The sequence below is a fragment of the Saimiri boliviensis genome, chromosome 2 (assembly GCF_048565385.1).
Source record: "Saimiri boliviensis isolate mSaiBol1 chromosome 2, mSaiBol1.pri, whole genome shotgun sequence".
Classification (NCBI taxonomy): domain Eukaryota; kingdom Metazoa; phylum Chordata; class Mammalia; order Primates; family Cebidae; genus Saimiri; species Saimiri boliviensis.
This window is the reverse complement of record NC_133450.1, coordinates 221,252,837-221,265,171: the sequence shown is the minus strand read 5'-3', so window position 1 is coordinate 221,265,171 and position 12,335 is coordinate 221,252,837. Positions and strand designations below refer to the sequence as shown.

General features: G+C 44.4%; 1 protein-coding gene across 3 annotated transcripts in view; it reads right to left on the bottom strand.

Moving 5' to 3' along the window:
* Positions 1-11,778, bottom strand: part of GLE1 (GLE1 RNA export mediator) — a 49,082-nt gene extending 37,304 nt beyond the window's left edge. The window contains exons 1-2 of one of the 3 annotated variants that reach the window (XM_010351280.3): positions 11,592-11,778; positions 5,618-5,839 (exon numbers count right to left, since the gene is read on the bottom strand). In XM_010351280.3, coding sequence (XP_010349582.1) covers positions 5,618-5,839; positions 11,592-11,690 — 321 coding nt within the window. In that variant the 5' untranslated portion in view covers positions 11,691-11,778. Of the gene's footprint in view, positions 1-1,337; positions 1,480-5,617; positions 5,840-11,591 lie in introns of those variants that run through there. The other 2 variants (XM_010351282.3, XM_010351281.3) reach the window with 2 other exon arrangements.
* Positions 11,779-12,335: the final 557 nt, after the last annotated feature.

Sequence of the window (12,335 nt, the reverse complement as noted above, 5' to 3'; positions counted from 1 at the left end):
TAGAGATGGGGTCTTGCTATGTTGCCTAGGTTACACTTGAATTCCTAGGCTCAAGCGATGCTCCCATCTGAAACTCCCAAAGTATCGGCATTACAGGTGTGAGCCACCATGCCTGGCCTATCTGAAGAAAATTTCTCATTGTAATATCTTTCTTCCTTTTTTTTTTTTCTTTGGTAGAGACAAGGTCTTACTATATTGCCCGGGCTGGTCACAAACTCTTAGGCTCAAGCAATCTTCCCATTTGGACTCCAAAAGTGATGGGATTACAGATATGCCACTGTGCTTGGCCTGTAATATCTTTAAAATCAATTAAATAAAAATAAATGACTAGCTGGGCGCGGTGGCTCACGCCTGTAATCCCAGCACTTTGGGAGGCCGAGGCGGGTGGATCACGAGGTCAAGAGATCAAGACCATCCTGGTCAACATGGTGAAACCCCGCCTCTACTAAAAATACAAAAAATTAGCTGGGCATGGTGGTACGTGCCTGTAATCCCAGCTACTCAGGAGGCTGAGGCAGGAGAATTGCCTGAACCCAGGAGGTGGAGGTTGCGGTGAGCCAAGATCGCGCCATTGCACTCCAGCCTGGGTAACAAGAGCGAAACTCCATCTCAAAAAAAAAAAAAATTAAAAATAAATAAATAAATAAATGACTAAACATAAAGGGACAATTTAATGAACTACAATATTCTATATCCAACAAGTATGGTATTTATAAAGATAGTAATAGCATGAATAAATAATAACAAAATAAGATTAGTAAGGAAAAGTAGAATATGAAATTATACATACAGTGATTATGCCAAGGCATAAATATGCAGGCATATGAGACTGGCAAGGAGGAACTGATAACTGAAATAATAAAATCATAGGGAGATATAAATTTTTTTCTTTTGATACTATGATGATGTTTATTCAATAAACAAACATTTGCAGTGGAGAAAGAGAAAAAAAAAAAACCCAAAGAACTTTGTCTTTTTCAAAGCTAAATATGAGAAATATAATCTCTACCTTTCTTTTTTTTTCTTTTTAAAAAAAAAAGACGGGGTTTTACCATGTTGGTCAGGCTGGTCTTGAACTCCCGACCTCAGGTGATCCACCCGCCTTGGCCTCCAAAGTACTTGGATTACAGGCGTGAGCCACCACGCCCGGCCAATCTCTACCTTTCTAAAAAGCTGCCTGGGTCAGGTGCAGTGGCTTATGTCTATTGTCACAGCACTATGGGAGGCTGAAGGCGAAGGATTGCTTGAGGCCAGGAATTCAAGACCAGCCAGGAAACACAGTGATCCTGTCTCTACAAACAACAACAGGAAGAAACAACAACAAAAAAAACACTAACCTGGTGTGGTGGCTTGTGCCTGTAGTCCCAGCATCTGGAGAGGCTGAGGTGAAAGGATCACTTGAGCCCAGAGTTCAAGGCTGCAGTGAACTATGACTATCCTACTGCACTCCAGTATGGGCAAAAGAACAAGATCCTGTCTCTATAATGATAATTTAAAAAAAAAAAAATAAGAAGCTGACTAGTCTTAATTTGTTGGTACAAAATCTAAAACTTTAAAAAGCATAATAATACAGTGTTTCCAAATTACCTCTTTACATTTTAGGCCAAATACCACCTATTGTATCATATTTTGATCCAGAAATGATTAATGCAGCTTACAAAGGAACATGAGCTATAACAACAAATTAAAAATCAGAAAAAAAATTTAAAAGGGTCTGTGTGTGGTGGCTCACACCTGTAATCTCAGCACTTTGGGAGGCCAAGGCAGGTGGATCACCTGAAGTCAGGAGTTTGACACTAGCCTGGACTAAATGGTGAAAACCCTACTCTACTAAAAATATAAAAATTAGCTGGGTGTGGTGGCACACACCTGTAATCCCAGCTACTTGGGAGGCTGAAGCAGAAGAATTGCTTGAACCTGGGAGGCAAAGGTTCCCATGAGCCAAGATCGAGACACTCTACTACAGCCTGGTGACAGAGCAAGACTCTGTCTCAAAAAAAAAAAATTAGGTGTGGTGGCAGGTGCCTGTAATCCCAGCTACTTGGGAGGCTGAGGCAGGAGAATCTCTTGAACCTGGGAGGTGAAGATTGCAGTGAGCTGAGATTGCACCACTGCTCTCCAGCCTGGGCAACAGAGTAAGGCCCAGTCTCAAAAAAATAAAAATAAAAAAATTTTTTAATGAAGCAGATATATATAGACATAGATGTATACATAGAGAAGAAATGATTTCCAAGATATATTGTCAAGTAAAAAAAAAAAAAAAGGAAAAAGAACTACCCAATAGTATATTCCACCATCTTTGTTTTTAAAAAAAGAGATAGGAGCAGTGGTTGTAATCTGAGCACTTTGGGAAGCCAAGGCGGGAAGATCACCTGAGGTCAGTTAGAGACGAGCCTGGCCAACATGGCAAAACCCAACTCTACTAAAAAATACAAAAATTACGGTGGTTCACGCCTGTAATCCCAGCACTTTGGGAGGCCGAGGCGGGTGGATCACAAGGTCAAGAGATCGAGACCATCCTGGTCAACATGGTGAAACCCCATCTCTACTAAAAATACAAAACATTAGCTGGGCATGGTGGTGCTTGCCTGTAATCCCAGCTACTCAGGAGGCTGAGGCAGGAGAATTGCCTGAACCAGGAGGCGGAGGTTGCCGTGAGCCGAAATCGCGCCACTGCACTCCAGCCTGGGTAACAAGAGCGAAACTCCGTCTCAAAAAAAAAAAAAAAAAAAAAAAAAAAAAATTAGCTGAGTATGGTGGCACATGCCTGTAGTCCCATCTACTTGGGAAGCTGAGGCAGGAGAATCACTTGAACCTGGGAGGTGGAAGTTGCAGTGAGTCAAGATCTCACCACTGCACCCCAGCCTGGGTAACAGAGTGAGACTCTGTTTCAAAAAAAAAAAAAAAAAAAAAAAAAAAAAGAAGGGCTGAGCGTGTTGGCTCATACCTGTAATCCCAGTACTTTGGAAAGACAAGCCAGGTGAATTGGATCACTTGAGCCCAGGAACTCAAGACCATCCTGGGCAACATGGTGAAACCCCATCTATACAAGAAATAGAAAAATTATTGGCCAGGTGTGGTGGCTCAAACCTGTAATCCTAGCACTTTAGGAGGCTGAGGTGTGGTGGCACATGCCTGTAATCTCAGCTACTTGGGAGGCTGAGGCAGGAGAATCGCTTGAACCCGGGAGGCAGAGGTTACAGTGAGCCGAGATCATGCCTTTGCACTCCAGTCTGGGAAACAAGAGTGAAACTCTGTCTCAAAAACAAAAAACATATATACATATATATATATATATACACACACACACACACACACACACACACACACACACAGGCATGTGCCACCACACCTAGCTATATAGATTGTGCCACTGCACTCTGGCCTGGTCGACAGATCTACACTCTACCTTAAAAAAAAAAAAAAAAAAGAGCCAATGTGGGTGGATCACAAGGTCAGGAGTTCAAGACTAGCCTGGCCAACTTGGTCAAACCCCATCTCGCCGGGCGCGGTGGCTCAAGCCTGTAATCCCAGCACTTTGGGAGGCCGAGGCGGGTGGATCACGAGGTCAAGAGATCAAGACCATCCTGGTCAGCAAGGTGAAACCCCGTCTCTACTAAAAATACAAAAAAAAGTTAGCTGGGCATGGTGGTGCGTGCCTGTAATCCCAGCTACTCAGGAGGCTGAGACAGGAGAATTGCCTGAACCCAGGAGGCGGAGGTTGCGGTGAGCCGAGATCACGCCATTGCACTCCAGCCTGGGTAACAAGAGCGAAACTCCGCCTCAAAAAAAAAAAAAAAAAAAAAAAAAAAAACCCCATCTCTACTAAAAATACAAAAATTAGCCGGTGTGGTGGTGCGTGCCTGTAATCCCAGCTATTCAGGAGGCTAAGGCAAGAGAATTGCTTGAACCCAGGAGGCGGTGGCTGCAGTGAGCTGAACTTGCACCATTGCACTCTAGCCTTGGCAACAGAATGAGACCCCGTCTCAAAAGAAAAAAGAGAAATAAAAAAAATAGCCAAGTATGGTGGTGGTCACCTGGAGTCCCAGCTATTTAGGAGGCTGAGACAGGAGGGTGGATAGAGGCTGAGAGGTGGAGGCTGCATTGAGCCATGTTTGTGCTACTGTACTCCATCCTGGATGACAGAGCGAGACCCCAGCTTAAAAAAAAAAAAAAAAAAAAAAGCAGGGAGTGAAGAAGACATGTTCACTTATATTTGTTTATACACAAACTACCTCTAGAAGCATATAAAAAAGAATTTTTGGCCGGGCGTGGTAGCTCACGCCTGTAATCCAAGCACTTTGGAGGCCAAGGCGGGTGGATCACCTGAGGTCGGGAATTCAGGAACAGCCTGACCAACATAGTGAAACCCCATCTTTAAAAAAAAAAAAAAAAAAAAAAAAAAAAAAAGAATTTTAAAAAACCTCCAAAACTTAACTCTTTTTTGAGACAGGGACTCATACTGTTGCCTAGGCTGGAGTCCAATGGCATGATCACAGCTGACTATAGTCTCAAACTCCTGGGCCCAAAAGATCCCATCTCAATGTCCCAAGTAGCTAGAACTATAGGCTTGAGCCACCATGCCTAGCTAATTTTTTTTTTTTTTTTTTTTTTGAGACGGAGTTTCACTCTTGTTACCCAGGCTGGAGTGCAATAGCGCGATCTCGGCTCACCGCAACCTCTGCCTCCTGGGTTCAGGCAATTCTCCTGCCTTAACCTCCTGAGTAGCTGGGATTACAGGCACGCACCACCATGCCCAGCTAATGTTTTGTATTTTTAGTAGAGATGGGGTTTCACCATGTTGACCAGGATGGTCTCGATCTCTTGACCTCGTGATCCACCCGCCTCGGCCTCCCAAAGTGCTGGGATTACAGGCTTGAACCACTGCGCCCAGCCAGGCTAGCTAATTTTTTAATTTTTTGCAGAGACAAGGTCTCACTATGTTGCCCAAGCTGGTCTCAAACTCCTAGGATCAAGCAATCCTCCTGTCTTGGCCTCCCAAAGCACTGAAAATACGAACATGAGCCAGTATATTGGGTCCAATTTAACTTTTTTTTTATTTTATGAGTTTAAGAGTGGCGATTTAATAGGCAAGAGAAAGGAAAACAGCTCTCTCTCTGGTGGTAGAGGGGACTACTGAGAGGAAAAGGCCCTAATTTAACATTTTTAAGTGAGAGAAACAAACAACAAAAAACAAACAAAAGCAAGGACAAAACAGAGCCAGGAATAGGGTAAAAACTCCCACAGAACCAATGACAGAAGGTATGTAAACTTTAAGAGCAGGTATACATTTCACTCTAGGTCTTCTTCCAGCAGGTAACACAAAAAGGGAGACCGTATCAGTTAAACAGATGCAGTGTTCATTAGAAAAAAAAATTATCCAATTGCTCATGAAATTAATTATACTATTCTGGGTACTAAGAATAGAGGGGATTTTCTCCCTCTGGGTCTTTCTCAAGAGAACACTGAATGATGCTGTCAACACTGTCTCTACAAACTGCTACAACAGTGAGGAACCATTATTTTCTCTAGGGTATGGTCACTATCACATGAAAATATTAAACATTTTGACTTTGCAGCCACCATGTCTTTTGTCTTAGGCTGATCACAACCTTACCTTGGTTCCATTTGGTGTTGCAGGGGAGGCTGGGGAAAAGGCAGAGCTTGTGTCAGGAGATTTGGAAACAAATGAGGGTTGGTCTAGGGCTGAAGCCGAAGTAGAAGATGGCGAAGTCTCAGAGACAGGTTGGTTCTCCTGCATATGGGGTAGGACATGATCTATCACCCATCCAGAATAAGAAGATAGCTTGGGAAGAGACATACATTCTTCCAAAACATCCTAGAGATAAGAAGAGGGTTAAACTCAATTTGCATGTCAACTGATCTCAGTATAATCTAAGAAGGCCTAAATAAATAAACACCAAGGACTCAAAGTAATGCATTAACAATCAGATGAAAAGAAAGTACAGGGGTTTCTTGATAATGACATTGACTACTATCCTTTTTTCTAAGATGGAGTCTCGCTCTGTTACCCAGACTGGAGTAACCTCCGCCTCCTGAGTTCAAGCGATTCTCCTGCCTCAGCCTCCTGAGTAGCTGGGATTATAGGCACGCACCACTACGCTTGGCTAATTTTTGCATTTTTAGTAGAGGCGGGACTGGGGAAGGGGTGGTTTTCACCATGTTGGCCAGGCTGGATTTGAACTCCTGACCTTGTGATCTGCCTGCCTCAGCCTCCCAAAGTACTGGGGTTACAGACATGAGCCACCACGCCCAGCCATGACTACCATCCTTCTAATGAAAATCAGACTAAATAATCCTAAATACAGTGGCACATATACACCATGGAATATTATGCAGCCATCAAAAACGGTGAGTTCGTGTCCTTTGTAGGGACATGGATGAACCTGGAAACCATCATTCTCAGCAAACTGATACAAGAACAGAAAATCAAACACCGCATGTTCTCACTCATCGGCAGGTGTTGAACAATGAGAACACATGGACACAGGGAGGGGAGCATCACACACTGGGGTCTGTTGGGGGGAAATAGGGGAGGGACAGCATGGGGTGGGGAGTTGGGGAGAGATAGCATGGGGAGAAATGCCAGATACAGGTGAAGGGAAGGAAGGCAGCAAATCACGGTGCCATGTGTGTACCTATGTAACAATCTTGCATGTTCTTCACATGTACCCCAAAACTGAAAATGCAATAAAATATATAAATAAATAATAATTTTTTAAAAAAAGGTCCATGAATAAAGAACTGGCAAGAAAAGAATTGAAGGTTTTTTCCCTCTTGGTATATGTTACTTTAACAGAATCATTGGCCATAATAAAAAGCTCATTTATTAAGTTAAAAAATAAAAATCCTAAATACAGAAAAAGGGACAACGCATAAAGTTTCCCATTAAAGCATATGTGAAAGCAATCTAAAGCACTGGAACAGAACACAAGAGGAATTTTGAAGTAAACTACTACCTATATATACACAATCAGTAGAATATCAGTCACTTAAAGATGGGAGTAAGTTCTGAGAAACATGGTGTTAGGTCACCTTGTCATCCATTGCTCGAACACTGTAGATCGTACTTACACAAACCTTGATGTATACATTTTTTAATTTTTTAAATTAATTACTTTTTGAGACAGGGTCTCTCTCTGTTGCCCAGGCTGGAGTGCAGTGGCCTAATCATGGCTCACTGTAGCCTGACCTCCTGAGCTCAAGCTATCCTCCCACCTCAGCCAGCCGCCCCTAGCAGCTGGGAGTACAGGCATGCACTACTATACTCAGCTGATTTTTTTTTTTTTTTTCATTTTTTATAGAGATGGGGAGTCTCAATATGTTGCCCAGATTGGTCTCTTTTTTTTTTTTTTTTTTTTTTTTTTTTAAGAGATAGGGTCTCATTCTGTTGCCCAGGCTGGAGTGCAGTGGCGCAATCACATCTCACTGCAGCCTCAACTTTCCATACTCAGGTAATACTCCCACCTCAGCCTCTCAAGGAACTGATATTATAGGCACACACCACCACAACACCACCACATCTGGTTAATTTTTTTTTTCATTTGAGACAGAGTCTTGCTCTGTCACCAGGCTGGAGCATAGTGGCACAATCTCAGCTGACTGCAACCTCCGCCTCCCAGGTTCAAGTGATTCTTCCGCTCAGCCTCCCGAGTAGCTGGGACTACAGATGGGTGCCACCACATGCGGCTAATTTTTGTGTTTTTAGTAGAGACGGGGTTTCACCATGTTGGCCAGGATGGTCTCAATCTCCTGACCTCGTGATCCACCCGCTCCAGTCTCCCAAAGTGCTGGGATTATAGGCGTGAGTCACTGCGCCCTGCCCACACCTGGTTAATTTTTTGTATTTTTTGTAGAGGTGAAGTTTCTCCATGTTGCCCAGGCTGGTCTTGAACTTCTGGGCTCAAGTGATCAGCCCACCTTGGCTTACCAAAGTGCTAGGATTGGAGGTTGAGACACCAAGCCTGGCTCCTGGCTGGTCTTGAACTGGCCTCAAGTAATCGTCCTGCCTCAGCCTCCCAAAGTGTTGGGATTACAGCATGAGTCATCACGCCCAGCCTAATAATTTTTAAACAATAAAAACAGACGGCCGGGTGGCCAAAGTGTAATCCCAGCACTTTGAAAAGCTGAGGTGGGTAGACCATGAGGTCAGAAGTTTGAGTCCAGCCTGGCCAACATGATGAAATCCTGTCTCTACTAAAAATACAAAAATTAGTCAGGCATGGTGGCAGGTGCCTGTAATCCCAGCGACTCGGGAGTCTGAGGCAGGATAATCACTTGAACCCGGGAGGCAGAGGTTGCAGTGAGCCGAGATCATGCCATTGTACTCTGGCCTGGGCCACAGAGCGAGACTCCACCTCAAAAAAAAAAAAAGTAATAATGACCATATCTAGTACCAGATTTTGGTTTCTAAATATAATTTTAAATCAAAAGAAACCAGAGGTCTTTGCAGAATAGGCACGTTTCAGAGCTGGAGCTGGAAAAATATAAGATGAGCCTAGAACATCTTTGCATGAGAAAATAAGCACTGATTACATTCTGTACCACAAATCAGTGATGGTTCAAAAATATATATATATAAAATAAGCACTGATTACCTATGATATAATAAATTTAAAAAACAGTGGTTGGGAGATTGCTACAATGAGCTCAAATAAACTGATTGAGCAAATAAGTAAACATATTGAGAACAACAGGAGCCAAACTTCTCACTGCTGGATTAACATATTTACAAACAGGGATGGGGTAAGATTAGAAAGAAACGTGAGGGGCTGGGTTGGAAGTGGCATTTATCAGTATGAAGTCATGGTTTTATAATACATGTGTATACACAAATAGAGACATAGTTATAGATAGTACATAAACGCGTGTGTGGAGATTTGTGTACATATATACCGATGTATTATTTCCTAGCTCTGTCTACTGAGAAGGCCTAGAAGCAATGGTACCCAAGCAAGAATCTTAACACACTGAACTCCCAGATCTTAAGTTTGTAAATACAGCACCATCCTCCACTTCAAAAGAATCAGGCTCTTTGGAGAAACAGCTGATTCCAGCGTTGGGACAGGGAAACTTGCACCTGGGACACCTTTTTGTGTCCAAAAGTAAAGAAACGTCAATGAAAGATAAAAACATGTCAAAGGAACACAGGAACCAACTTAATGAGGCACTCAGTAACCAATTCTGGGACATTTTTCTTTTCTGTTTTTTTTTTCTTTTGAGACAGAGTCTCGCTGTGTCACCCAGGCTGGAATGCAGTGGTATGATCTTGGCTCACTGCAACCACAACCTCAGACTCCTGGGTTCAAGCGATTCTCCTGCCTCAGCCTCCCAAGTAGCTAGGATTACAGGCACCTACCACTACACCTGAATTTTTTTTTTTTTTTTTTTTTTCCTAAGACGGAGGTTTGCTCTTGTTACCCAGGCTGGAGTACAATGGCGTGATCTCGGCTCACCGCAACCTCCGCCTCCTGGGTTCAGGCAATTCTCCTGCCTCAGCCTCCTAAGTAGCTGGGATTACAGGCACGTGCCACCACGCCCAGCTAATTTTTGTTTTTTTGTTTTTTGGTTTTTTTTTTTGAGACGGAGTTTCGCTCTTGTTACCCAGGCTGGAGTGCAATGGTGCGATCTCGGCTCACCGCAACCTCCGCCTCCTGGGTTCAGGCAATTCTCCTGCCTCAGCCTCCTGAGTAGCTGGGATTATAGGCACACACCACCATGCCCAGCTAATTTTTTGTATTTTTAGTAGAGACGGGGTTTCACCATGTTGACCAGGTTGGTCTCGATCTCTCCACCTCGTGATCCACCCGCCTCGGCCTCCCAAAGTGCTGGGATTACAGGCTTGAGCCACTATGCCCAGCCCTTTTTGTACTTTTTTTTTTTTTTAGTAGAGACTGGGTTTCACTCTGTTGGCCAGGCTGGTCTTGAACTCCTGACCTCATGATCCGCCTGCCTTAGCCTCCCAAGTGCTGGAATTACAGGCTTGAGCCACCATGCCTGGCAAACAGTTTTCTTTTTAATTCTTATGGATACATAATCGTTGTACATATTTACAAGGTTACGTGTGCATGTGTGTGTGTTTGGAGACACAGTCTCACTCTGCTGCCCAGGATGGAGTACAGCAGTGCAATTTCAGCTGCAACTTCAAGCAATTCTTATGCCTCAGCCTCCCAAGAAGCTGGGATTACAGGCATGCACCACCACGCCCAGCTAATTTTTGTATTTTTAGTAGAGATGGGGTTTCACCATGTTGGCCAGGCTGGTCTCGAACTCCAGACCTCAAATGATCCATCCCTCTCAGCCTCCCAAAATGCTGGGATTACAGGCCTGAGCTACCATGCCCAGCCTTCCATGTGATATTTTGATACAAGTTTACAAAATCTGGGACATTTAAAATAAAATAAAAAATAATAAAAGTAAGGGAGTACAACTCATTGAATAATAACAGAAAACCATGAGTCCATACCAATGTAACTAAACAACTGAGAAAATAAAGGACTTCCTTACAGTGGAAGGCCAACTAACAAATGCAGAAAGCAAAGGGGATATAAAGAAACGGGATCTGGCAACATCATAGAGGTGACTGATTCATGTGGAAAATATCAATGAATGCTAAAAGCATGGAGGATGAAGGTTTGCCCAGAAAAAGGATACTAGTGTCATCTCCACAATACTTACCAACAATTACTAAGGGGAAAATGACGCTCATTTTAAAATGGAGAGACCAGGCAGATAACGTAACCAGGTGATCAAGATTAGCATCACCAGCACTGGGGTGGGTTGACATCTGTGTGCCTCCTCATGTGACTTACTGAGAAAACCATGGCATCATTTCTGTGGTATTCCTACCAAATATGCTTAACCTTGGTCTGGTGGTTTGAAAGGACCAGACTTATGCTGGTGCTGGCAGTCAACCTACAAAATGTAACGTCTGTATTTTTCAAAACTGTTAACAACATAAAAGACAGGGAAATACTTTAGGATTGTTTCCCAAGAAGTCTGAGGACTTAAGGACAACGTCTTATCTGCAGCTAACGAGCAGCGACTCGGGAATGGGAGCCCTGCCTTAACTCTCCACATCCCTCCATTTCTAGCGCAGAGCTTTGCAAATGCTAGGTACAGTGACCATTCCCCCATTCACTTCCCAGGTCTGCCAAATGAAATCTAGAAATTCGGTCATTTCACTGACAGCAATAGATTAGGTCGTATCAACCGTTCGCCACAAAATCTAGAGCTCCCAGCACACGAGACACGCTGTGAGTTAACTGAACCTGGGGCCAAGATTGCTTTCACAGCAGCAGAGCGGAGAAGGCGCCTAACTAACTGAGGGTAGCAATGAAGCCTTCAGAGCGCGGGGCAACTGGGAAGTCAAGGAAGCGCCCGGAAAAGTTAAAACAGGCTGGAGACGGCAGAAACCCCAGGACAGAGGGACGTAGAGAGAAGTCAAGAAATAAATGCGGGTTGTTATAGACTGCACGGGTTCCCGGGAGCAGGACGTGCCAAAGGCTAGAGAGAAGGGTCCGGTCGCGAGAGGCCGGCAAGGGCCTACGTCCTCCGGGGCCACCGCTCACCTCACCCCGCAGCAGCCAGTCGCGGTGGTAGCAAAGGCGGCCTTTGTCGGAACTCCGCAGCGCCTGCAAGGTCTCCCAGCAGCGACCCTCAGACGGCATGGCGGGATCTGGGGCAGCTTCTCCGAGGCCCCGCTTCCGACCAAACCAACCCTCGAATCAGCCGCCGGAAAGGCCCCAAAGGTTTCCGTTTCCGGGGCGCGCGCCCAGTACAGCCCCTCCTCTAACGACTGCACGCCCTGCCTTCGGCGGCGCTCCCGGCCTTCCGCCAGTGCGCCTGCGCACAAGCACGCTGTGGGCAGAGTTCTGCAGAGGTATCAGCTCCCAATCCGCGGGGCTGAAGAAAAGTGGTCTGACCTTGAGAATGCGCAGAAACTGGACCCCTCATCCACGGCTCATGGGAGTGGAAAATGAAGCAACTGCCATGCAAGACAGTCTGGCAGTTCCTCAAAAGGTTAAACAATCACCATTTGACCCAGCAATTCTCCTAGGTAAATATGTATATATGTATATGCAAAAACGTGTATATATGTATATGCAAAAATATATATACGTACACACAAAAACTTGTCCATGAATGTTCACAGCAGTGTTATTCATAATAGCCAAAAAGTGAAAGCAACCCAAATGTCCACCCATTGGTGAATGGATAAATAAAATACAGTACTATGTGTGCGATTCCCGAGTTTCCCCGCATTCTGTGCCCTGACCAAGTATCAGAAGGCCTTGACCGCCCTGTGACCCAGC